Source organism: Artibeus jamaicensis, unplaced genomic scaffold (genome assembly GCF_021234435.1).
Source record: "Artibeus jamaicensis isolate MK-2021 breed Jamaican fruit bat unplaced genomic scaffold, CSHL_Jam_final contig_685, whole genome shotgun sequence".
In the NCBI taxonomy this organism is placed as follows: domain Eukaryota; kingdom Metazoa; phylum Chordata; class Mammalia; order Chiroptera; family Phyllostomidae; genus Artibeus; species Artibeus jamaicensis.
Window position 1 is genome coordinate 16,875,486 of NW_026521924.1, and position 27,597 is coordinate 16,903,082.

Genomic DNA, 27,597 nt, shown 5'->3' on the forward strand with positions numbered 1-27,597 from the left:
TTAGAGCTGGGATGGTGACCCTGGGAGCAGACAGCTTTACACAGGACAGTTTTGTTTGGGTAAACAGTGATCATAGCGATCTCCTCTGAGCATAGATCCTTGACACCATTAATGTTTTCAATTTATCCTTAAAATATCCAAACTCCTTCCCATGGACCACAAGACAAGACTCTGTAATCCGGCCCCTGCTTCCCCATTGAAACTCATGTCGGGCCATTTGTCCCCTCATTCATTCCCCTCTAGCCACACTGGCCTCCTTGCTGTTCCTTGAGCATTCCAAGAAAGCTCCAGCCTCAGTGCCTTTGAAGTTGCTATTTCCCTGCCTGACATGCATACCTCCCAGTTCTTTCCAAGGCTGGGTCTTTCTCAACCTTCAAGTTTCAGGTCAAATTCCACCTCCTCAAAGAGGCCTATAGATATTCCATTTACGTAGCACTTGGTTGGAGCGGATGCAGCCTGCAAACCAAAAGGTTGTGGGTTCAATTTCCGATCAGAGAATATGCCTGGGTTCAAGATTCGGTCCCTGGTCGGGATGCGTACGGAAGGCAACTCATCGATATTTCTCTCCCTGACTTATTGCACTTTTATTTTCTTCATAGAACTTTCACTCTTTGAAATTATTTGTCACATGATCATTATCCATCGCCCCTACCAGAATGTAAATTCCATGAGGACAGAAACCTTTTCTGTCTTGTTTTCTGCTCTAACCATGGCAATTAGCACATGGTAGGTGCCCAGTAAATGCTTGTTGAAGTAATATAGTTTGGGTTGTCATCTCCAAGAGCATTGATAAGTGACATCTATGCAGGACGGCACTCTGTAGAGTTTTCATTGGATAACAGGTAGGCACTGAGTGGTAGTACTTGAGCCATGTGGTACTGTCATCAGAAGAACGAGTGTTCTGAGGACCTTGCTTTCTTGTCTTCTTGAAAGAGGAAATTCAAACGCCAGGCATAGATAGCAAAGCAGGCACCGGTTTATTAGCAATGGGAAAGTACAGTTGGAAGATTTTCAAGCAGTTCACTCATACCCAACTGAATGCCCCACTGGGCTACATACAAACTTAGGGTTTTTAGTCTTGCTCAAATTTCCCTCCAGCCTCCTGGCTCCTCTTCTCTTGCCTGTTTGTTCCTGACAAACGCATAGGCACATCTCTGCCAACAGGAAGTGGTCGTATGCCTGTGCTGTTCAGGTTTTGTGGCCATGTACATGCTCTTTTTATCATTTTTGCCTTTTACATATAGTATCACCAGTGGAAGGTCCTATACTGGTTATTACCTTAGTTAGTCCATCTGTGCATGCTTCTCATAGATGTATAATTGCCCTAGATCATATCAGGAACTTGAGAAGCATGTCCAACTCTCTGGTTATCAGCTAATGGTCCCCAGTTTATCCCCTCCCCCAGCTTATGCCAGCTAGCTACCAACTCTAACAGTATTTATCTCTGATACTATTGCCCAGATCAGTGTCATGTGATGATGTCAGAGGTCAGTGAAGGCGAGATTATGCTGGGCTCATTTTATTGCTAAAATTGGATTTTTTCTCTCTTTTTCTTTCTTTTGTCTCTTTACTTTTCAATAATGGTGGCCTGGTTAATTTAGGTAATCTTTCCTCTGAAAATAGTGGCATGTTAAATAAGATATAAAAGTATCCTCTGAAAAACACTGAAATGCTTAAAAGCCTGGGGGGATGCCCAGGCCAATTATTGGTTGAAAGCTAATAACCAATTAACAGGAAGATTGAATTATTGGAGGTCCAACACTACTTATGACATAAGAGCATTTGCCAACATCAAACCTGTGAGTTTCAGTGTTTTAACTACATAGGGCAAGAGAGACAGAACTGGTAGTCCAGGGCCTTTGTGGGCCAAGGTGGGGAGTCTTATAGAAAAATGTCTTCACATTAAGTTGAGACACCAAAGTGTTTCACCCTCAAGTTTCATGTGATATGAACCTACTGTATATCTCACACTACTACCCAAGCGAGTTCAGAAAAGGTTGCCTTGGTGCTGAGAAGAACAGTTGAAGGAAAAAGAAAGGGAATTTTTTTAAAGCTCTTCCTCAGGAAAGTTGTAACCAGTATATGTCATTTCACACCCTAGGGAGTAGAGCCTGGTACCCCAAGAAATCTCAAGCCATGAACTGGGAACCTGGTATGAGGGGATAAGTGACTGCAAGTGGCCCCACACCTTTGGCAAAAGTAAATGCAAAATCTCTATGAAGAATGGCACTTCTATCTTTGACTTCAGGGAACCACCACAAATAATTTTTCAAGGTGATGATCAGCACATAGAGAAAACCAGGCAGCCAAGACTTCCTGAAGAAGAAAAACCAGACACAATAGATGGGAAGAACAGATCAGTACAGACCTCAGGTATTATAATTCACAGGCACAGGTTTTTAAAAATTGTATGCACAAGATTTAAAGCTAGAAAATAGCTACAGAGAACAAAAAATAATTTAAAAATATGGAAAACTTGAGAAGGAACCAAAGAGAACTTCTAGAAATATCACCTAATATTCGCATGAAAATCAGTCACCAAGCCCTGACACATGGCCCAGTATCAAGAGAGGGTGTTTGGAAACTATTTGGATCAGCAAGTTCTTCCTGGATGCTATCTTTTGCCAAATGCTTCTCATGGTGATGAATAAGTTTCTTCCCTCAAGGAGCCTGGGGAAAAATAGTAGTCACTGGGAATGCTTTTATTCCTTAAAGCCCCTTTTTGATTGTACCTAACTCTGAGTTTCTCAGGGCAAGGCCTTTTTTATTTATCTTACCCAAGCAATCAAATTTATGTCTTTAACAAGCACATCCAGAGTAGAAAAGTGCTTGTATTCCAGGAACCGTTTGCCAAGTGCTCTATTTCATTCTTACAGCAACCCAGTGAGGAAGGAACTATATGCCCACTGAACAAATGGGAAACTGAGATGCAAAGAGACAAAGTAACTTGCCCAAGATGATATAGCTAAAAAGTCATGAAGCCAAGACTGGAATCCAGATCTCCTGGCTCCAGAGTCTTTTATCTTTATTACTGTATTGATTTACTAGGGCTTCCATAACAAAGTACCATGAAACGGGTGGCTTAAGCAACAAAAATTTATTTTCTCACAATAAAGTCTCGAAGCCCAAGATCAGGGTGTTTGGAGGTTTAGTTCCTCGTGAGACTTCTCTCTTCCCTTTCAACTGGCTAGCTTCTCCCCATGTCCACAAATGGTCGCCCTTCAGTCTATGTTGTCAAATCTTCTCAGGATGCCACCAGTCAGACGAGGGTCCACCTATATGACCTTATTTAATATTAATTACCTTCTTAAAGGCCCTATCACCAAATATTGTTACATTCTGAGGAACTAGGGTATCAACACATAGAATGTCAACACATGAATTCTGGCAGACATTATTCAGCCCGTAACAACCATCATTACTTATTCCAAGAGTCTCAAAGTTATCATTGGATTTGGTTCAGTGTCAACCAGCTGGCCCTGAGGGAATGGGACATAGGACAGCGAGATTTTAGTGGAGCAAGAGATGAATGTAAGGAGCTGAAAGTTTGAAGCAGAGGAAACCTGACTGGGGAACCTGCTGGAAAACCTCCCTGAAAGCTCCTTCAGGCAGTCAGTCAACAAACATTTCCCAGGTTACCTCTGTGCCAGGATGTGAGTTCCAACCAGAATGGACTCCTGCCAGAGAGGCAACGGGAAGGGTGGTTTAAGACTTGAGGTGGGATCTAAGTCTCCAGGGTTCCTAGAAAAGAGGGTGGGGTACAGAGTCTGGGAGAAGGGTAGGTTGTCTGTGGGGGACATTTGCTTAGAGCTCACTACTCAGAGGGCTCTCTATTGAGGGGGTAGAGAAAAGGCAAACTTCCAAAGGCTAAATATTAGCACATAACAGGGGCAGTACCAAGTGCTGTGAGAAACTAGAATAGCAAGGAAGGATTGGGATCTCATCCAGGGAACTCAGGGAAAGCTTCTTAGAGGAGGTAAGAAATGAAGTTTCTATTGTTTCAACAAGGGTGGAAGATGGGCATTTAAAATTTTTTATTTATTATTTATTTTTAGAGAGAGGGAAAGGAAGAGAGAGAGGGAAAGAAACACTGATATGCAAGAGAAACATCGATTGGTTGCCTCTTGAATGCCCCCAGCCAGGGACCTGGCCTGCACCTCAGGTATGTGCCCTGACCAGGAACCTGGCACTCCATCCACTGAGCCACACCAGTCAGGCCAAGGTGGACAGTTCAATAAGAGAGAACAGCAAGTGTAAAGGCCTGAAGAGCAGATGAAAATCAACTATTTGTACATGTACCTGGATATATGAAAACACATGGAAAGCTTCCAGGGCTTCTATTAGTAGAATCTTGTACTGTCTAGTGCCTTTCAGTGGCCCTATTTATCTCTCCTTCTTCATTCCCCTGTACCCATACCTCTTTTTACGGTCCCTGGACTCTTTACCTTTTTACTATAGGGCCTTTGCACTTACCCAGGATGATACAACTAATAAGCTCTGCTTTTCTTGTTCCCTTTTCTCCACCCACTTCCTCAGAGAGCCCATCCCTAACCACCCTGTCTAAAGGAGACTCCCTCCTCCCAGAAAGAAAAATATTTAACGTCATAGAACATCTCTCCTCTTTTTTTTCTTGTTTACAGACCATCTCACCTGCTGAACTACGACTCCATGAAGGCAAAGATTTTTATGTTTTTGTTCTTGGTTGTGTCCTCAACATATAGAATAGTGTATAGCCCACAATAGATACTGAATATTTTTTTTAAAAATATTTTATTTGTTTGTTTTTAGATAGAGGGGAAGAGAGGGAGAAAGAGGGAGATAGAAGCATCAATGTGTGGTTGCATCTCACATGCCCCCTACTGGGGACCTGGCCAGCAACCCAGGCATGTGCTCTGTCTGGGAATGGAACCAGTAACCCTTTGCTTTGCAGGTGGGTGCTCAATCCACTGAGCCACACCAGTCAGGGCTGAATATTTTTAAAATTAATTAAATGAATATGAATGTACTAATGTATTACTTGAATTATTGAAGTTCTTTTAAAAAAACAGTAATATTGAGGAACTCTTGCAGGGGAGAGGTGATGAGGAGGTAAGGCCATTGAATCCATGGGGATGTTAAAGGAAAGACAGGGAGGAGGGAACACTGGCCTTACTCCTGCCAGAGAGGCAATGGGAAGGGTGGTTTAGGACTTGAGGTGGGACCTAAGTCTCCAGGGTTCCCAGAAAAGAGGGTGGGGTACAGAGTCTGGGAGAAGGGTGGGTTGTCTGTGGGGGACATTCGCTTAGAGCTCATTGTGCAAGGTGGAGACTGGAAGGGGAAGGAGGTAGCAGTGGGGGTGGGTACAGTTGTAGTGTTCAGGGCAATATGGGGAGTTTACTGGTAGAAATCAGCTTTGAGGCATGTGTAAAAAGAGGGTCTGTGAGGCACCTTACTATGAACAGTGGCTGGCGGTGCCCCAGAAGGATAGAGGAGGTTTTTTTTTTAAATATTTTATTTATTTATCTTTAGAGGAAAAGGGAAGGAGAGAGGGAGAGAAATATCAATGTAAGGTCGCTTCTCATGCGTCCCCTGCTGGGAACTGGCCTGCAACCCAGGCATGTGCCCTGACTGGGAATCGAATCTTGATTCTTTGGTTCACAGGCCCGCACTCAATCCACTGAGCCACGCCAGTCAGGGCTGACAGAGGAGCTTTGAAAAAGTTGTTTGTTTTTTTTTTAACTTTTAGAGTTTATGTTTCTTTAGTGAATGTGAGAAAATAAAAATTGTGATTTTTATTGTTGGTTTGGATGAGGCTAAAATATAATGAAAATATTTAGAGTCAAAACTCTGATAGCCCAGCTGTAGAAGAATTTGGCTCATGGGAGAAATGGCCGTTGATGGCACGGCCCTCGTTCCTTCTCGCCCTACCCCCTCACACTCCCCAACACCTTCTTGTCGTCCAAGTGTACATCTTGGAAACCACTATCACACCTTGTACTTAAAGATTTCATGTTTGTGTGCTCCTGCCACCCCGAACTCCATAGGGAAACGCCAGTATATTCCCGGACCTGTTGTAAGACTTGGTGTGTAGCAAGCACTCAAGACCAGCTGATGAAGCACAAAGACGAGATGGGAGTGTTGGACCAGGGTCTGAAGGAGGTGCGGGAGCATCCCCGTGAGATCTCAGTGGGCTTTCCACGAGGCTGCGCTGAAGGGCGCTGAAGTGGGTATTGGGGGGTTATGAAACAGAAATGGGGTCCCTGAGAAGCAAGGGTGGAGGTCTGTGTAAGAGGAAATGAAGACCCCCCAAAAAGTGTGAATAAAGGGTTAAGCCACTGGGGACTCTGAGATGATGGGGGATTAAGGCCAGGCTGAGACGGGAGTCACGGGTGGCCCCCAACAGGCAGAGCTGGGGCCCCCTGTGGAGGGAGTGCGGAGTCTAAGACAAGGATGAAACTGGGTCGCACACTTTGGGGCAGGGGTCCTGTGTTCATTGTGGTCCTTGTGACAGACTTGGGGGATCGGGTGCGGTGGGAAGAGGGGTCGCAAAGGTGGGGGATTTTATGGGCAGTGGGAATAAGGTGCGTGTTGCGGAGTTGAGGGGTCTCACGAGCCGTGTGTGTCTGTGTGTGAGAACGAGAGAGAGGGAGGGAGACAGATACGGGGAGTCGGGTCCGGTGTGGCGGCGATGGGTCGGGGCGCCAAGCTGGAGGGTTGAAATGAGGCGGGGATAAGGGTCCACACGCGCTGGTGACTGGATCCCCGAAGCGGAGCTGGGGGAGCCCGGTGACGTGGGCATCCCCACAGGCCATTGCCGCGTTTCTACGACTGCGGGCTCAGCGTCGGCTCCCGGGCGCCCCCTGGCGGCTCCGACCTCGCCGCCGCCGCCGCCGCCGCCGCCGCCGCCGCGGCTCCCACAATGCTCACGTAGCCCGGCTTCAGCTCCTGTGGCGGCGGCGGCGGCGGCTTCAAGATGGCGCAGACGATCTTCGAAGCCCTGGAGGGTGAGCGACGGCCGTGCCGCGGGAAGCGGCTGTTCCGCGTTGCGCCCCCTCCCGCCGCGCCCTCGCAGCGCTGGGCTCAGGGCGCGCGGCGGCCGCGGGGCGTAGGGCGCCGGGGCCGGAACAGCCGGGGGAGGGGCGCGGGCGGGAACAGCCTCGGGAACCGAGGCCTGTCAGTGGGGTGGGGGCCACAACACCGAATAGCAGTGGAGAGGAGGCTCAGTGGTGGGGCGAGCCTCGGGACCGGAACAGCAGGGGAGAGAAAGCCCTGGGAGGGAGCACCGGGACCGGAATAGCCGGGGAGAGCTGGCCCAGCGGGGAGGGGGCCTCGGACCGGAACAGCACCAGCTGCCGGCGGGCGCGGGAGGGCTCTCCTGGAGGGAACAGCCAGGGAGTATGGGGCCGGCCAGCGCCGCAGCCGCGCGGAGAGTGGAGACTCCTGTTGCTGACCGTGGCGTTGGAGCTTCAGTGGGGCGGGAGGGCTTTGGGGGAAGGCGCCTCCAAGCCAGACATTTTGACCACGAACTTTTATTGAGAGCTGATTTTGTGCTTTGTGCTGTGACATAGTCTTAAATTCAGACCAGGAAAGGATAGTCACCATCTGCGTGCCAGGCCGGGAATTGGTGCTTACAAAGCCAGCAAACATCGGTGGGCTAGTTTGTGCACTGCCCCTGGGTGCAGAGTTTTATAAACTAACACCAAGAAAGGATGGGTGCTAAAGGTGTGCTTGGCTGGTACATGATGCTCCCAGACCTAAAGCAGCAAACACCGGGCGCCAAATGATTGTCCTCTCCTTTGCAAGATCCTAAAATGGGCGTGGGCCTCAGGAGCAGTGAGTTGTGGACTTTGGAGACAGCAAACACCGAGGGCCTGCTACAAGTTGTGGAGGAAGCATCAGTGATTTCAGGGTCAAGGCGAAGAATTAATGTTGGGGGGGGTACAGATCTACAGATGTTCTTGGAGGGATGTGATAGGATAAGTGTAATTAGAATACAGACTGAAAGTAGGCGGGACTAATGATATGTGGCTGAGACCTCGTGAGCTGCTACTCCCCAGGAGATCTCAGTCATGTGCCTACACTTCTTAGAGGACCAGAGTTCTCACCTTGAAATGGGGTGTAACCCTCCCCCCATTGGAAAGGTTCATTTCAGGAATACTCATTGACCAGATAGTCCAGTCCTCACAGTCTGGTGGGGAACAGATAAAAATGATAGAACTAGGAACTATAGAATAGTAGAAAAGACAAATAATAAAAGAAAACTTTAGCTGGCTTTTACTGCTATGATGATGATGGAATGTGGAGGGCCAGGGTCAGTGGTGGTTCCCTCTGGGAGGCCGGTAGGATGGGGTGTAGCCTACTTTCTCTTTATGTCCCATGGGCTTCCCTGGGCTTTGAATTTTTACTTCGAAAAGGTGTTTGTGTATTGAATGATGAAGACAATAAAGGAAAAATCAGTTCTAAGGGCAGTGTGATGCATGCTAGGGGAAGGGCAGCACAACTGTGGGGATCTAGAGATGACCCAGGCAATGGGAACTACATTTGCAAAGCTCTGGCGTGGGGAGGGGTCTTCTAGGACCCACAGAATTTCATGTGGGTGAGCAGCTAGGGATGAGGCTTGTGAACTTTATCTTGGATTCAATGTGGAGATAAAGGGTTTTCAGCAGGGTAGCAACACAATGTGATGTATGTTTTATAAAGTTCACCCGTGCTCCTCTGAGAACAGATTGGAGGGGGCCACAGTGACAGCAGGAAGGTTAGTGAGATGACCATAGTTGTCCTGCTGGGAACTGATGATAGCATGGGTCAGGGGGGCAGCTGTGGGGTGGAGAGGAAGCGGATCTGAATGATATTTGGGAGGCAGAATAGGCTAGGTTTGCTGAAGGACTAGAAATGCAGGGAGGGAGGGGTGGTAGGTTGAGGGAAGAATCAAGGGGTGCCCCAGGGGCTGTGGTTGGGTACGCTGTGGTGCTCCGTTCTTATCAATGAGGATTACTGGAAGAGGAATAAACTTAGGGGTGGTGGTGACATACTTAGTTTGAGTTGTTTCTTTTTATTTATTCAATTTTTATTTATTGATTTTAGAGAGAGGAAGCATGAGAGAGAAAGAGAAACATTGATTTGTTGTTCCACATATTTATGCATTTATTGGTTGCTTCTTGTATGTGCCGTGGCCAGGGATCAAACCCACAAACTTGGCATATTGGGACAATGCTCTGACTAACTGAGCTACCCGAGCAGGACAGTTGGGGTTCAGTTTAGATAGGCAGCATTCTTTAAAAAGAAAGACTTTAGCCCTGGCTGGTGTAGCTCAGTGGATTGAGCACAGGCCTGTGAACCAGATAATCGCAGTTCGATTCCCAGTCAGGGCACATGCCTGTGTTGCAGGCCAGTTCCCTGCAGGCCAGTTCCCAGCAGGGGGCACACAAAAGGCAACCATACATTGATGTTTCTCTTCCTCTCTCCTTCCCCTCTAAAGATAAATAAATAAATAAAATATTTAAAAAAATAAAATAAAAAGAAAGACTTAATTTTTTTTAGAGCAGTTTTAGGTTCATAACAAAGTTGAGAACAACTAGACTTCTAGCCAAGGAGGCATAGGTAGATACACTTTGCCTCACCTCACAACCAAAAGACAACAAGAAATTTAAAAGCAAAAAATAATCAGAACTGCCAGAAAATTGAACTGTATGGAGGCCCAAGAATCAAGGAGTTAAAGAGGAAATATTCATTCAGACTGGTAGGAGGGGTGGAGATGGCCAGCCGGTGCAGCGGGTGGGAACACACAGCAAGGTAGCAACTGGAGGACCAGGCAGGTGAGGTGGCAGCTGGCAGTCCCACATTTGCATAGGGTAAAGCAGAAGGAACAACTTGGGAGCGAGACAGACTGCACAACCCAGGGTTCCAGCATGGGAAAGGAAAGCCTCAAAACCTCTGGCTGTAAAAATCTGTTGGGGTTGCAGTGGTGGGAGAAACTCCTAGCCTCACAGGAGAGTTCAATGGGGAGACCCACAGGGTTATAGAATGTACACAAACCCACCCACATGGGAATCAGCACCAGAAGGGCCCAATTTGCTTGTGGGTAGCAAGGGAAGTGACTGAAAGCTGGCTGAGAGCTGAGCAAGCAGCATTGTTCCCTTTTGGACCCCTCCCCCAAAACACAGTACCATAACACAGCGACATGGGTTGCCCAGCCCTGGCAAATACCTAAAGCTCTGCCCCTTACAATGTAACAGGTGCCCCAAGACAGAAATATGGCCCAAATGAAAGAGCAGATCTAAACTCCAAAAAAACCCCTGAATGATGAAGAGAGCCAACCTATCAGATGCAGAGTTCAAAACACTGGTAATTAGGATGCTCAGATAAATGGTTGAGTATGGTCACAAAATAGAGGAAAAAGTGAAGGCTATGCAAAGTGAAGTGAAGAAAAATAGACAGGGAACCAACAGTGAAGGGAAGGAAACCGGACTCAGATCAATTATTTGGAGCAGAAGGAAGAAATAAACATCCAACCAGAACAGAATGAAGAAACAAGAATTCAAAAAAATGAGGAGATGCTTAGGAACCTCTGGGCCAACTTTAAACATTTCCAACATCCAAACCATAGGGGTGCCAGAAAGAGAAGAGGAAGAACAAGAAATTGAAAACTTACTTGAAAAAATAATGAAGGAGAACTTCCCTAATCTGGCAAAGGAAATAGACTTTCAGGAGGTCCAGGAAGCTCAGAGAGTCCCAAAGAAGTTGGACCCCAAGAGGACCACACCAAGATACATCACAATTATATTATCCAAGGTTAAAGACAGAGAATCTTTTTTTTTAAATATATTTTATTGGTTATGCCATTACAGTTGTCCCACTCCCCCCTTCATTCCCCTCCACCCTGCACACCCCCTTCCCCACCATTCCCCCCTTTAGTTTATGTCCATGTGTCACAAGTTCTTTAGATTCTATACTTCCCATACTATTCTTGCCCTCCCCCCTTTCTATTTTCTACCTACCATCTATGCTACTTATTCTCTGTACCTTTTTCCCCCTTCTCCTCCCACTCCCCTGATGCTAACCCTCCATGTGATCTCCATTTCTATGGTTCTGCTCCTGATCTAGTTGTCCTTTTAGTTTTCTTTTGTTTTAGGTGTGGTTCTTAATAACTGTGAGTTTGCTGTCCTTTCAGTGCTCATATTTTTTATCTTCTTTTTCTTAGATAAGTCCCTTTAACATTTCATATAAAAGGGCTTGGTGATGATGAACTCCTTGAATTTGATCTTATCTGAGAAGCACTTTCTCTGCCCTTCTATTCTAAATGACAGCTTTGCTGGATAGATCAGTCTTGGTTGTAGGTCTTTGGATTTCATGACTTGGAATACTTCTTTCCAGCCCCTTCTTGCCTGTAAGGTCTCTTTTGAGAAATCTGCTGACAGTCTGATGGGAACTCCTTTGTAGGTGACTGTCCCCTTAGCTCTTGCTGCTTCTAGGATTCTCTCCTTCATTTTAATTTTGGCTAATGTAATTATGATGTGCCTTGGTGTGTTCCTTCTTGGGTCCAACTTCTTTGGTACTCTCTGAGCTTCCTGGATTTCCTGGAAGTCTATTTCCTTTGCCAGATTGGGGAAATTCTCCTTTATTATCTGTTCAAATAAGTTTTCCACTGGTGGCTGTGCCTTTCCCCCTTCTGGTACCCCTATAATTCGGATGTTGGAGCGTTTAAAGATGTCCTGGAGGTTCCTAAGACTCTCCTCATTTCTTTGAATTCTTACTTCTTGACTCTTTTCTGTTTGGCCATTATTTGCTTTCTTCTGGTCCACTCCATTGATTTGAGTCCCAGTTTCCTTTTCATTGCTATTGGTGTCCTGTGCACTTCCATTCATTTCAATTAGTTTCGCCTTCATATATTTGTCTAATTTGTGGCTATATCAACCAGTTCTGTGAGGATCCTGATGACCAGTGTTTTAAACTGTGCGTCTGAGAGTTTTGCTATTTCTTCATCGCTTAGATTTATAGGCTCTGGGGCTTTGAGATCTTCTTGAGCCATTTTTGGTCTGTTCTGGCCCTTTAAGTGTGAGAAGCGGTGCCTTGGACTCCCAGGTCGCTGGGTTGTGACGCTGTATGTGGGGGCGTGGTCAGAGCCGGGAAATGGCGGTGCTCTCCCTGCCGCTTGCTCTGAGGACCTACTGGGTCCCAGTCCAATCGCCCACTCCCTCGCTTGTCTATCCGTGCACACATGCGCGACCACAGTCAACCCGCAGCCCTGCTCCCCTGCTGTCTCCCCCGCGGTCGCTCTCTTGGTCGCTCACTAGGTCCAACCCTGCGCCTAGATTCCGCGCACCTGAGTCCGTCTGACCGAGTTTTCCTGTGCAACCCCACTCCACCAGCCACTGGTTTCGCCCCTTACCGGTCAGGCTGAAGAATTTGTTGTTACCAGACTCCGAAAAGTTCAATTTTCTGTGTTCTGGCTGTGTTTTCTGTTGCTAATATTTAGTTGTTTCTGAACTTGGTTGTGTGAGAAGGCACGGCACATCCCCCTATGCCTCCATCTTGGTGGAAGTCCCCTGAATTCTTGTTTCTTTATCCTTTTCTGTTTGGTCATTTTTTTTCTTCCTTCTTTGAGTCCCATTTTCCTTTCCATCACTATTGGTTTCCTGTGCATTTCCCTTCATTTCAATTAGTTTAGCCTTCATTTGTTCCTCTAATTTGTGACTAAAATCAACCAGTTCTGTGAGCATCCTGATCACCAGTGTCCTGATCACCAGTGTTTTGAACTGTGCATCTGATAGGTTGGCTATCTCTTTGTCACTTAGAAGTATTGCCCCTGGGGCTTTGAGCTGTTCTTTTTTTTTTTTTTTAATTTTAATTTATTTATCTTTAGAGGGAAAGGGAAGGAGAGAGGGAGAGAAACATCAATGTATGGTTGCCTTTCGTGCGTCCCCTGCTGGGAATTGGCCTGCAGGAAACTGGCCTGCAACCCAAGAATGTGCCTTACCGGGAATCGAACTGTGATTGTCTGGTTCGCAGGCCCGTGCTCAATCCACTGAGCTACACCAGCCAGGGCTTTGAGCTGTTCTTGAGCCATAATGTTTTGGTCTGTTTTCGCCTGTTACGTAGAGGGGCGGAGCTTTAGGTGTTCACCAGGGTGGGGCGACCCAGGTCGCTGGTTTGTGATGTATGTGGGGGCGGGGTCAAAGAGGGGCATTGGTGTTTGTTCCGCTCTCTCTTGGATTTCGGTGCCCTCTGCTGCTTCCCGAAAGCAAACTGGGCCCCCTGGAGCCCACTCCAGGGTGTGTGGGCCTGTGCACCCTCCAGGACCCTGTGGGTCTCTCTAACGAACTCTCTGTGAGCCTGGGAGCTTCTCCTGGCACCTCGACCCCGAAAGTTTTTCCAACTGGTGCTTTTAGGCTTTAATTCCTGTTGCTGGGGCCCTAGCCTGCATGGTCTGTCTCACTGCTTACTCTTTCGCCTGGTTTATCTGTGAGCGTGAATGTGTGACCACAGTCAGCCAGCCACCTTGCGCCTCACTGGGTCCGCCTGTTGCCACCCCCACACCTGGGATCTATCAACCGCCGCCTGCATGTCTGAGTCTCTCTGGTCCGGCCGCTTTTTTCTGCAGGACCCGCTCCTCCAGCTGCCGACTGACTCCGCCCTTCTAACCGGTCTGTATGAAGGGTTTGTTGTTGTCGGGCTTCCGTACAGTTCAATTTTCTGTGTTTTGTTTGCGTTCTTGTTACTAAAACTTTGTTGTCTTTAAACTTGGTTGTGCAAGGAGGCACAGTGTTTCCACCTACTCTTCCATCTTGTCCAGAAGTCCAAAGATAAAGAATCTTAAAAGCAGCAAGAGAAAAGGAGATAGTTACCTACAAAGGAGTCCCCATAAGACTGTCAGCTAATTTCTCAAAGGATACCTTGCAGGCAAGAAGGGGCTGGAATAAAGTATTGAAAGTCATGAAAGGCAAGGACCTACATCTGAGATTACTCTATTCAGCAAAGCTATCATTTAGAATGGAAGGGCAGATAAAGTGCTCCCAGATAAAGTCAAGTTAAAAGAGTTCATCATTACCAAGTCCTTAGTATATTAAATGTTAAAGGGATTTATCTAAGAAAAATAAGATAAAAAATATGAATAGTACCTTGGCTGGTGTGGCTCAGTGGAATGAGTGTTGGCCTACAAACCAAGGGTCGCCTATTTGCAGTCAAGGCACATATGTGGGTTGTGGGCCAGGTACCCAATAGGGTGGTTGAAAGGCAACCACCCACTGATGTTTTTCTCCCTCTCTTTCTCCTTTCTTGTCTATAAAAATAAATTAATTTAAAAAATTAATAAGTGATTTAAAAATAAAAAAATATGAACAGTAAAGTGGCAATAAACTCACAATTATCAACAACTAAACCTAAAAAAATAAAAACAAAGCACATAACTAGAACAGGAACAGAATCACAGACATGGAGATCATATGGAGGTTTATTAGTGGGGAGGCGGAGTAGGAGAATGGGGTAAAAGGTACAGAGAATAAAAAGCATAAACGGTTGGTACGAAATAGACGGGGAGGTTAAGAATAGTATAGGAAATGGAGAAGCCAAAGAACTTACATGTACAACCCATGGATATTAATTAAGGCAGGGAATGATGGTAGGAGGGAGTTGTAGGGCAGAGTGGAATAAAGGGGAGAAAAAAATGGGATGACTGTAATAGCTTAATTAATTAAATGTACTTTTTAATTTTGTTTTATTTTATTTTATTTTTTATTTTAATTAATTTTATTTAGTTATTTTTTAAGTACAGGTTTTTTTGTCTATTTCTCCCATCCCAGCCTCCCCCACCCCTTGCTCTCCAAATGTACTTTTTTTATTTTTAAATATTTTTATTTATTTATTTTTAGAGAGAGAGGAAGGGAGGGAGAGAGGGAGAGAAACATCATGTGTAGCTGCCTCTCATGCACCCCCTACTGGGAACCTGGCCCACAACCCAGGTATGTGCCCTGACTAGGAACCAAACCAGTGACCCCTTGGTTCACAGGCTGTTCACAATCCACTGAACCACATTAGCCAGGGCTAAAATATACTTAAAAAAATAGAGCAAAAGAAGAAAAAGTTGAGAGGAAGGTAGAGATTTCCTCTATACTCATTCCCTCCCCCCACATATTCATAGCCTGCCTGCTATCAACATAAGTCACCAGAATGGTCCATGTTACCAAGCAGGAACCTATACCCACACATCATAATCACCCAAAGTTCATGCTTTACCTCAGGGTTGATTCTTGGTATAGCACATGCTATTGGACAAATATATAATGACATGTATCCATTACTGTAATATCACAGAGTATTTTCTGCCCCAAAATCCTCTGTGCTCTGCCTATTCATTCCTCCTCCTGCAACCCCTGACAAGCTCTGAACTTTCTATTGTCTCCATAATTTTGATAGGCAGTATTTTTTTAAAAATCTGTTTGTTAATATTTTTAGAGAGAGAGAAAGGGATATAGAGAGAGGAACATTGATGTGAGAAACATCGATTGGTTGCCTACCATTCGCACCCCTAGCTGGGTATCAAATGCACAACGTAGGTATGTGCCCTGACCAGGGATCGAACCCCCAACTTTTAGGTAGACAGTATGGCCCTCCAGCCAACTGAGCCACACTGGCCAGGGTGACAGGCAGTATTTTTTTTAATTAAAATATTTATTTTGAAATAATTTTTTCCCTGAAGACTCACATGCAGTTATAAGAAATAATACAGAGAAACACCACGTATTCTTTACCAATTTTCCCCAATATATCTTGCAAAACTATCCTATTATATACAACCAGTCAACACATAGGGCCATTCCATCACTATTAGATATTGCCCTTTTCTAGCCACACCCACCTTCCCCCTGCCTCAAGTCCCTGATGTCTGGAAACCACTAGTCTATTCTCCATTTCTAAAATTTTGTCATTTTAAGAATGTCATATAGCCCTGGCTGGCTGGCTCAGTGGATTGTGTGCCAGCCTGTGAATGAAAATGTCGTCAGTCCAAGTGCAGTCAGGGCACATGCCAGGGTTGCGGGTCCGGTCCCCAATTAGGAGTGTGTGAGAAGCAACCAATCGATGTTTCTCTCACACATCAATGTTTCTCTCCCTCTCCTTCTCCCTCCCTTCCTCTCTCTCTAACAATAAGTAAAATCTTAAAAAAAAAAAAAAAAGAATGTCATGTAAATGGAGTCACATATTATTATAACCTTTGAGATTGGCTTTTTTTCATTCATCATAATTCCATGGAGATTCATATACTATTGTTTATATCAATAGTTTTGTTCCTTTTTATTGTTCAGTAGTATTCCCTGGTATGAATATATCACAGGTTTTAAAAACTTTTTTATTTTTATTTTTTATTTTGAGGGTATGTTTATTAAAGCTGGAGACAGTGAAACAAGGAAGGGCTTAGGATAGAAGAAGCAACAGGAGAGAGCCTGGGCGGGGCTGCTTTGGTTCTCCAGAAACGTTGTGGGGAAGAAGTGAGCCAAGGCAGGGACACTGTCAGCCCTCTGGAGAGTCAGAGAAAAGGGGGATGGGGACAGGTTTGGGGGATTAGTCTCAGATGAGCTGCTGCTGCCCATAGCTTCCCTGGTTCCAAGTCTTGTGGGGTGCCTTAGAGTTTAGGAGGTGCAGGCCTGTGGGGGAAGAAGAGGGGAAAGAGAAAGACGTAGGCATGTTCCCAGGAGGGAGAGCGTGCCTGGGTGTACCAGTTTAACCATTCACTCACTGAAGGACATTTGAGTTGGTTCCAGTGTTTTACTATCATAAATAAAACTATCAATGTTCGTGTATAGATCTGCACACAAATGCTAACACACAATTTTGCGTAAACAGTAGAAGATTTACTGAAGCTTATTCAAGAAAGGAAGCATGAACCGTGATATTACAGAGAACTAGTTTGAGGGTGAGTGAGGCTGCCCAGAGAGTGCAAGAGGGAAAGGTGAGAGAGTCCACATAGAACAAACCTTTCAAAATAGAAGCATTTGGGGGATGGACAACAGAAGCAGAGAGTGAAGCAGGCAGGGAGGGAGCAAAGAGAAAGGTGGGAGGAGACTCAGGAAGGGTGGTGTCCAGGAGCCAAAGAAGGGAGCGTTTCAGGAAGTAATGTCTGAAGCTGTCAGATGGTCTTTGGTGATATTGGTGGAATGATGGGGCTTAAGCCCCACTGGTGTGGGTGAAGAAAGATGGGGAGGTAGAGAGTGTTAGATAGATCTCATTAGATACTTGATGTTGAAAAGAGGGAGAGATGGGTACTTGGGTTCAAGAGGGCATTCTAGAGCAATTTGAGCATGTGTCATGGCTCAAGGGAAGAAGTTGCAGGCAGCGTTGGGACAGGGGCTAGTTGGTGGTGAGTGGTTTCTGAGGGAGCAGCAGGAGATGGAGGGAAGGTCTAGCCTCAGGAGGGACACAGCCTGCATTGTGACAGGGGAAAGTGTGGGTTCACTTTGGCTGATGAGCTAAGGGTTCTAATTTGCATTGCTGTTAGAAGCTGGGGCAGGATCCAGGTAAGAGCTGAAAGATTGGAGGGAGAACATTGGCTGTGGAGACAGAAAAAAGGAGACACCCTCTGGGTTCCTTGGGATGAAGGCAATGTGCCTCGGTGTCCTATGAGGTGTGACTAGGCCTATCCTCCAGCTAGTGACATGGCTGGATAAGTGTACTACTGTGAACCTCCACACTGACTAGTTGGAAAACACAGAAGTAGTCTGCTTCTCAAGAGTCCTTGACTACAAATTAAGATTATGGTATTTATTGAGGAGTGCAAAAGACAAGCATGCATTGGGAAAGAAGGGAAGCAAGGACTCCTGAGTGCAAGCAGATTTGTGGGCTTTGCGGGATGTGGATGAAGAAGACTTGGTAACATGATTTTCAGAGGTGCTGTACCACTTAGGACTGGATTCAGCCACGATGGAGAGCAGCACAAACTGTGAGTGACTGAGTAGGCTAGAAGTTCATTTCTCTCACATGGGAGTTAGGAGGAAGACAGTCCAAAGCTATGAGGGCGACTGTGTTCTACAAAATTCTCAGAGGTCCAGGATTTTTCCACTTTTTTTTTTTTGCCCTGCAGTCCCTAGGGTATGGCCCTTTTCCTCATGATCTGGGATGGCAGCTAGAGTTCCCATCATCATATTCTTGTTTTAGGAAGCAGGATGGGGGATGGGACAAAAAGACAATCAAATACCAGGGAGCTTTTAAGAAAACTTCCCAGAAACTGCCGTACACAGCCCATTGGCTAGAACTTAGACATTCCCTAGCTACGGGGGTGGCTGGGAAGTGTCATCTTCAATCCGGAACCATGTTTTCAGCCCAAGTCTTGGGTTCTGTTGTAGTGGAGGCACAAGAGCATGTATGTCAGGGTGCAGCCAGCTATCTTTGCCATGGAGGCTTACAGTGAGTCGGGCTTGTAAGGGTGAAATCAGAGCAGGATGCTGGGCCCACCTTCTAAAGAGGTTTCATTTCTTTCTTCAGGAATGGACAATCAGACCGTCCTGGCTGTCCAGTCGTTGTTGGATGGCCAAGGAGCAGTCCCTGATCCAACAGGACAGAGCGTCAACGCACCCCCTGCTATCCAGCCACTGGGTGAGTATCTGCTTAGTGGGAAGGGTGAGTGGCTTCCCTTGAAAAACAACTGGTACTCGTGAAGGGGTGTGGGAGGGAATTGCCCATATGGTCCCCTGGATGTCTGCTGTCTGAACCATCTCCCCTTCCTCCCAGCCTGGATCTTCAGGCTAATGCCTTTCTCTGCTTAGCTCTGAGGACACTCTATTTCAATCACTTAGTGAATGTGGGGATCATGACACCGGAATAGCTAGTAGTCCTGATGCTTGGCAATGCTCGTACCCTTGACCCAGAAGTCATTGCTCAGCCTCCTCTCTGTGGAAAGAACAGGCTGAGCACAAACCTCTCTAATTTACAGGCTGTGCCCCTAAGGCACAGAGAGAGCAAAGAAGTTCTTTTAGAGCCCCATGTGTATCTCTGTGTTCAACTATTTATTCCACAAACTTATTTGAGTACTTGGGAGCCACACTGGGGACCAGAGAGAAACACATCTAGGTTTGAATCCTTGTTCCTGTAGTTCCTGGCTCTGTGACTTTGGGCAAGTGAGTTAACCTCTCTGTGCCTGAGTTTTCACATCTGTACAATGGGGATAATTGTCTCAACTCATAGAAATCTTGTGATGATACTGGGGATATGTTTTTAACTGTAATAAATAAGAAATCAAGTTTCTTATGGTTTATACAAGATTCAAATTTATTTTTCTGTTACATGAAAAGTACTCAGCATTTGGGGTGGGTATGGTGAGAGTCAGACTCCTTTCTTGTGGCTGTATTGTCCTCAACATCCTGTTTAGGGTGGCTGCTCTAGTCTCTCACTTTCATTTCTAGCCAACATGAAGGTAAGAAAGAAGTGGAAGTCATATTCCTTCCTTTTAAAGAAGTTACTCAGGTGGTATACTTCTGTTCTTGACCTATTGGTTAGAGTTCAGTCATGTGATATGTGTAGTTGCAAAGAAGTCTGGAAAATATAGTCTTTCACAGACAGCAATGTAGCCAACTAAAATTTGTATTGAGACTGAATATCTAACGACAATTAAACATTTCTGCCACAACATGTCAGATGCTTGCATAGTGCATGGCCTGTGGTAGGCCTTCGATAATGGGTGGTGCTAACTGTAACTAATCATTTAGTGTTTCATTCATTCACCAAACATCCACTGAGGGCCTCCTATGTGACCAGGAGATACCGCAGTTATGGTGAAAAGTAAGACATATTTTCTTCCCTTAGAGGACTAACAGTCTGGTGATGATGGGGAAAGTGTGATATGAGAGGCAAGTCTAGAGGAAGGAACTGTGGCCACTACTTCAGGAAGGCTTCCTGGAGGAGGTGGCCTCTGAGCTGAGCCTTGTAGAATGAGTTGGTCTGAGTGAGGCAGCTTGACAGGGGAAAATGGGATGCAAAGCCACAAAGGAGTGTGATCATGTGGCCTATTTGGACTGATGAATAAATTCATGCAGAATAAAGAATGTGAAGTTCTCAGCTTTGAAGTGAACCCACTTTACTATTTCCTGATTCTAATTTTTCAATACCCTCATGCACATGGCTGGATACTCCCACAGGTGCTGTATGATATTGAAAGCTCTTAGGAAGCACAAAATTAGCACTTGACCCACACACATAGATCACAGAATGCTGTTATTCTGGTCCATCCTCATATCTCCTCCCATTTCTCACTGTAATACCCCTCCTTTATTCTTGCTTTTTTTTGTTATTTCCCTCCCACATACTACTCTGCGGTGTGACTCCTAGATGATGAAGATGTCTTTCTTTGCGGGAAATGTAAGAAGCAGTTCAACTCACTGCCGGCATTTATGACCCACAAGCGGGAGCAATGCCAGGGGAATGCCCCGCCCTTGGCCACAGTCTCTTTGGCCACCAACAGCATCTACACGCCTTCGGCAGCACCCACAGCAGTTCAGCAGGCCCCGCCTCCTGCAAATCGCCAGGTATTCTTTCCTTCTATTTCTTCTTTACAGATTTTATTTATCTTTTTAGAGAGGGGTAAAGGAGGGAGAAAGAGAGAGAGAGAAACATCAATGTGAGAAACATTGATTGGTTGCCTCTTGCACACCCCCACCCGGGGACCTGGCCCACAATCCAGGTGCATGCCTTGACCCAAATTGAATTGGAGACCTTTTGGTTTGAGAAATGATGCCCAATCCACTGAGCCACACCTGTCAGGTCCAGGTATTCTTTCAATTGTTTGTTTATTCATTTATCCATTCAGCAAGTCTTTTTTTGAGCACTCACTATGTGTGAGGCACTAGGGATATAATGATGGACAAACACACCAAGTCACTGCCCTCATGGAGTTGAGTGAAATAGATGGTACCCAAATTTGTAGAGATGCTTTTTTCAGGATGTTAAATGCAGAGTGAGATGGGATGCTAATACAGGGCTGGGAGGTTTTGCCATTTTTGTACATGGTACTTGGGAAAGGCTCTGTGAAGAAGTGGCATTTGAGTAGAGACCTAAGGAGGTGAGGGAATTGGTCTAGCAGCCAGCTCGGGGAACGGGAAGTGTGGTCAGAAAGTGCAAAGGCCCTGAGGCAGGCATGTGCTGGATTTATTCTGGGAACAGCAAGGAGGTGAGAGTAGCTGGAGCTGAATGAGAGAGGAGGAGGGTGGGAGACGATAAGGTCAGAGAGGCAACAAGGAGATCTTGGTAGATCATGTGGGACTTACCAACTTTTACTCTGAGAGATGGGAGCCATTGGGGGTTTTGAGCAGAAGAGGGATAAGGTCTGATTTACACTTTGGCCACTCTCAATACTGTATAGAGAAGAGATTTTGGAGGCAGTCAAGAGAGAAAGCCAGGACACCCATTAGTGGGCTGTTGTGCAAGTCCAGAGGGTGGTGGTGGCAGAGTTCGTGAGAATTATGAGATTTTGGAAATGTTTTGAAGGTGAAGCCATCAGGGATTGTGGATAGATTGGGTGTGGGGTGTGGGGTGTGAGATCAAGAGGCGTTAGGGTGACTCCAGAGTTGGCGTTGCCATTAACCAAAGTAGGGAGATGGCTAGGAGGAGCTTTGGGGGATGTCAGGAGTTCAGCTTGACAGGTTGCATTTGCAATGCCCATTGGACCTATGAGTGGAAGCAGTGAAGATGCAGACACACAAGTCTGGAGGTCAGGGGAGAGGGTCAGGTGGGAGGTATCTGGAGAAGCTTCCAGAGTCCTCAGCCAGCAACACAATTCTGGAGCAAAGACACTCAGGGTGGGGACTCTTAGAGGGATTAAAGAATCCTCATAAAGGGAGCTGGGCAGGCCTCAGGATGCCCAGTCAAGGAGTTGAATTTCCTCTAACTTCATTTATCTCCCTCTTTCTATTTCTTTTTTTTTAAATTTGATTTTAAAGAGAAGAGGGGAGGGAGAGAGAAAGAGAGAGAGAGAGAAAGACATCAATTTGTTGTTCCACTTATTTATGCATTCAGTGGTTGATTGTCATATGTGCCCTGACCAGGGATCAAGCTGTACCTTTAGCATTTCAGGATGACACTGACTAACCGAGGCTACTTGGCTGGGGCTCCTTATTTCTTTAAAACATTATCTTCATCCAATGTGTAGAAATAATTCTTGCCATCAAAATAAAAACCTTCAGGCCCTGGCCAAGTAGCTCAGTTGGTTAGAGCATTGGCCCATATGCCAGGGTTGCAGCTTCCATCCCCTGTCAGGGTACATACAAGAATCAACCAGTTGTTTCCTGGACAAGGAAATGACTTCAGAACACAAGCTGTTGGTTATGGGCAAACACGAACTCCCTGCCTAAGAGGCTTGAACGGACAAGGATACGATTTCCCATTTTTCATTTCAGCCTGACACACATGACATTGTAAAAACATGTAAGCCTGAGTCTACATTGCCTTTCCTGGCCAGAACGTGGGGCATTCTCCTAACTTGCCTGGGCTGTCCTTGCTTGGTTGAAGGGAAGGACATCCTATTTGAACAGGGACTCTGGATTTAGGGACTGGGTCACTCCTGTCCCCAGAGGACCTACAGAGACAGGTGACCTAGGAAGATGCCCAGGGTCTGCCAATAAAGAAAAGCAACAGCTAAAGAAATCACAACAGCCTTTCCGCCTACTAAGAGGAGCAGTCACTGCATGTTTGACACTCTCTTGTAAGGGCTGCCTTTTATCCTCACTATTAACCTGAGAGCATAGTTTATTTTTAATACCCATTTGTATGTTTGCAAATAATACACGTTTACCTTCTCCTTTGTAAAAAAGTGTTACAAATCAAGGCACTGTTGGCACTATTCCTCTCCCCTACCCTCAGGTAACTACTGATGGATATCCTTCTCAAACTTTTAATGTTTTAAAAAGATTTTATTTATTTATTTTTATAGGGGAAGGTTAGGGATAAAGAGAGGGAGAGAAGCATCAGTGTGTGGTTGTCTCTCACGTGGCCCCCACTGGGGACCTGGCCTGCAACCCAGGAATATGCCCTGACTGGGAATCGAACTGGCTACCCTTTGGTTTGCAGTCTGTGCTCAATCCACTGAGCCACACCAGCCAGGGCCTTCTCAATTTTTTAAGGTACTTTCACACATTATTTAAGTCTCCACAGGAATTATATAGTAGTATTGCTTTAGGTTTTGCCTACTATATAGCATTCTATCCATGACTATATTGTATTTTTAAAATTCATTCCCTACTGATGGACATCAAGGCTATAAGAAACAACACCACGCAGAATACTTTTGTTCATGAACTCCCTGTGGACGTGTGTTTCTCTAGGGTAGATGCCAGAAAGTATTATTGCTGGGTCATAGGGCATGTGCCTTAAGAGGAGGTGTGATTGATTCTTCTCATTTGATAGATGGGGAAATGGAGGTTCAGAGCGGTGGAATGACCTGCCCAGGGTCACACAGCAGCAGGGAGCATCAGAGGTAGAAATGGATTTCAGGTCTGTGGGACTTCGGAACCCAGATCATTTGTGTCATGCCCTCTGCTTTTTTCCAGAGCCTCACACATGTTCATTTCCTCTCTCTCTTTCATCTCTCATCCTCTTTCTCTTTCCAGATCTCTACGTACATCACAGTGCCCCCGTCTCCACTGATCCAGACCTTGGTGCAGGGGAACATCTTGGTGAGCGACGACATGCTCATGTCTGCTATGTCGGCTTTCACATCCCTGGACCAGCCCATGCCGCAGGGCCCCCCACCTGTGCAGGTAAGTGGGGGACTGACTTCTCTCAGTATCCTGATTCCAGGCCTGTGTGTTGACTGCTGCAGATTCAGAATGTTGTAGAAAGAAGGGGTCTTGGCCCCAGCTCTCCTCCATGTTGAGGAGGACAGCCAGCCTCCCCTTGCCCAGCCCTGGGTGGGTGGGAAGCTGCCACATTAGCAGAGACCTAGAATGTGACTTTGGAGTTTCATAGCCACAGTCAGCTATTTTACCTCCTGGTTTTATTCTTCTTAACAGAAGTGTTCCATGTCCTTAGAAAAACATTAAAAAATACACGAGAAAAATAAAAAAAGTTTAATTATTCATAATCTGGAAAGTAAAGAGATATTGTAACTGGCTAGAATGTGTAGTTCTTGGTTGGATTCTGTGTTGTGGGTGGGGTCGGGGGGAAGTCATAAAGACGTTATTGCGGGAATTAGAATATGGAGGAATTAGAATATGTTAAATAATAGTATTGTATTAATATTCAATTCCTTAGTCTGATGATTGTGTTGTGGTTTTATAGGAGAATATCCTTGTTCTTTGGAGATGCATCTGAGTTCAGTACTGAGGAACAAAGTATAATGTTGTCTGAAACTACCATAATTCTAAGTGGCTTGATGAAACAATGTGTATGTGTATGTGTGTGTGTGTATTCATGTGCACACACATATTGCAGGTGTGGCAAAATGGTAACAACTGAGTGAATAAGATGAAGCATAAAGACTGTCCTATGTATTTGTCCAACCTTTCTGCAGGTTTAAAAATTTTCAGAATAAAAGTTGGGAAATTAGTCACTCACTCTCCCTCCACTCAAAGAAAATGCTGTCAAAATTGTGGCTTTCCTGACTTCCTTGAATGCAAATAAAAATAGAAATAGCCCTTTTTAGCCCTGACTGGTGTAGCTCAGTGGATTGAGCGCAGGCTGCAAACCAAAGAGTCACCAGTTCGATTCCCAGTCAGGGCACATGTCTGGGTTGTGGGCCAGGTCCCCAGTGGGGGGCACATGAGAGGCAACCACACAATGATATTTCTCTCTTTCTCTTCCCCTCTCTCTAAAAATGAATTAAAAAATCTTTAAAAAAAGAAAAGGAAATAGCTTTAAAAAGAAATAAATACAGGGGTGAGCAAAAGTAGGTTTATAGTTGTTTGGAAAATGACATGCAGGTTATCATTGTTACAATAATAGCATTATTAACTCAAAAGACTGTCATGTGCAACTGTAAACCTACTTTTGGACACCCATGTACATTTATAGTTTGCATATATTTTATATAGTTTGCACAAATATAAACAGGTCTTGTTACATGCACTATTCTGGAACTTGCTTTTCTTACCGTGCCTTTTGTTTAACCTCATTCTCTACGCCTATAACTCTGCATCAGTATTTCCCAAAAAGTTCTTTGGAATGCTGGCTCCTTGGGATTTTCCAATATAATAAGGATCTCTGATCAAAGCAGCTTCTGGAGGAATTCTGCTTCTTCCCTTGCTTTATTCCTGGGCTTTTCCTGCAGTAAAGAAATACTTTTGATTTAAAAAATATATATACGTTTGATTTTAGAGAGAGAGGAAAGGAGAGAGACAAACAGTGATGTGAGAGAGAAACATCACCGATTGGCTGCCTTCCATATGCACCCTGACTGGGAATTGAACCCCCAGCCCTTTGCTGTATGGGATGATGTTCCAACCAACCGAGCCACACTGGTCAGGGCAAGAAATACTTTTGACTTTGTCATCCCAGATTTTTCCCAAACATACTTTACTGTGGCACTCAAAGAACGGTTAAAAGGAGGACTCTTTTCTTTTCTTTTCTTTTCTTTTCTTTTCTTTTCTTTTCTTTTCTTTTCTTTTCTTTTCTTTTCTTCCTTTCCTTTCCTTTCCTTTCCTTTTCCTTTCCTTTCCTTTCCTTTCCTTTCCTTTCCTTTCCTTTCCTTTCCTTTTCCTTTTCCTTTTCCTTTTCCTTTTCCTTTTTCCTTTTCCTTTTCCTTTTTCCTTTTTCCTTTTCCTTTCCTTTCCTTTCCTTTCCTTTCCTTTCCTTTCCTTTCCTTTCCTTTTCCTTTTCCTTTTCCTTTTCCTTTTCCTTTCCTTTCCTTTCCTTTCCTTTCCTTTCCTTTCCTTTCCTTTCCTTTCCTTTCCTTTCCTTTCCTTTCCTTTCTTTATTTCTTTCTTAGGGGAAGGGAGGGAGAAAGACAAGAGAGAAACGTTGATGTGAGAGAAAAATATTGACTGATTGCCTCTTGTATGAACCCCAACTGGGGACTGAACCTGGAACTCAGGCATGTGCTCTGACCAGGAGTTGGACTGGCAACCTCTTGCTTTGCCAGACGATGCCCAACCAACTGAGCCACATGGGTCAGGGCTAAGGAGCGCTCTTTGTGAAATACTGCTCAGCATCATTGTTTTAATAGCGGCAAAGGATTCCATCATGTAGATGGATCATCCTCTGTTTAGTCAGGCTTTTGTGGATGGACACGTGTAGGTTGTTGCCATTTTTTGCTGTTCTAAAAACTACTGGAGAACATCCATATGTAGATATGCTTGCCCACCTGCTTGATTATTTTTGTAGAATAAATTTCTAGAATCAATGGTTATGTTTAGGGATCCATAGCCACCAGCCCATTTGATGACTCTCTATAGAAAGACTCCCAGGATTCAGGATGGTTGTACTCATGGCTATGGCTTATGACAGTGAAAGGATACTCAGCAGTGTTGGAAGAGGAACAAGACATATCAGCTGGAGTCTAGACTCCAGGTATAGGTTTCCAAAGTTCTCCTTTTGGGGAAGTGGGGAGAGGCTGCACAAAACACTTCCTTCTGCAGCAGGGAAGAGCAACAACACGTGTGCAGTGTTTTTGCCCAAGGACGCACACCTAAGACCCCAAGCCTCAGGCTTTTGTTGGGGATTGGTCACAGACACCCAGTCATAATGATCAAAATTCTAGACTTCTGGATGAGAAGAACGTGTTCACCATAAATTACATGGTGTGTGCAGATAGTCTAAGCAAGTTGATACTGTACAGTTTGTGCCCCAAGTGGACAGAAGAGCCTTATCAACATAAGGAACCACCTACAAGGCAGGTTCTCAGATACTAGTCAGGAGTCAGTCCTACAAGCAAGCCTTTCTAAAGACAGCAGTGGTAGGCCTGCTGTATGAACTTGTTCCTGTACAAGCGGCACCATTTCTGCGGACTTTCATAAAGAAAAGGAATAGCAGCACTGAGCTGATGGCTCCTTTGATTTCTCCCCTGTTTCCATGCCCCACCCCTAGCATCCTCCTCTGAGCCGGCTTGTGAGGGGCTGTTCTTTACACATAGTTAAGGCAAATGTCCTTCACTGCTAAACAAGACAGCTCTCATTAAGAGGCTATGATGCTTTAATTTTCTCTTCTGATTTCAGAGCAGCCTGAGCATGCATTCTGCACCCAGCTACCTCGCCCAGCCTCCACCACCCCCTCCACCACCTCCATCACTGCCTCCGCCCCCACCACCCCAACCCCCACCACCCCCGCCTCAGAGCCTGGGTCCCCCTGGGCGTCCCAACCCCAGTGGGACCGGTGTGGTGGAGGTGTACAGTGCCACGGCACCCCTGGCTGGCAGCGGAACAGTGGAGATCCAGGCGTTGGGAATGCCGCCCTACCCACCCCTCGAGGTGAGCAGAGGCTGGGGGTTGTGGCAGAGCGGGAGAAACTGGTCATGGTCCTCACGGCTAACCTGGGCCTTTCCTGAGCACCAACCATGTGCTCAACACTGTGCTGGAGATACCGTGGTGGGGATTTGCAGAACCAGATCCTGGAGTGTCCCCCATTGTGGGAGACAAGGACTTTAGTGCCGCCATCATAGCTATGAAAGTAAAATGCAAACCATGAGAAAGTATTGTGGAGTAGAGGGTATAA

General features: G+C 45.6%; 1 protein-coding gene across 3 annotated transcripts in view; it reads left to right on the forward strand.

Moving 5' to 3' along the window:
• The first annotated feature begins 6,883 nt into the window (after nt 1-6,883).
• ZNF341 (zinc finger protein 341) overlaps nt 6,884-27,597 on the forward strand; it is a 50,085-nt gene continuing 29,371 nt past the window's right edge. Inside the window, exons 1-5 of one of the 3 annotated variants that reach the window (XM_037143239.2) lie at nt 6,884-6,983; nt 18,451-18,561; nt 20,290-20,486; nt 23,562-23,711; nt 27,102-27,353. In XM_037143239.2, the coding sequence (XP_036999134.2) occupies nt 6,953-6,983; nt 18,451-18,561; nt 20,290-20,486; nt 23,562-23,711; nt 27,102-27,353 (741 nt within the window). In that variant the 5' untranslated portion in view covers nt 6,884-6,952. Of the gene's footprint in view, nt 6,984-18,450; nt 18,562-20,289; nt 20,487-23,561; nt 23,712-27,101; nt 27,354-27,597 lie in introns of those variants that run through there. The other 2 variants (XM_037143240.2, XM_037143241.2) reach the window with 2 other exon arrangements.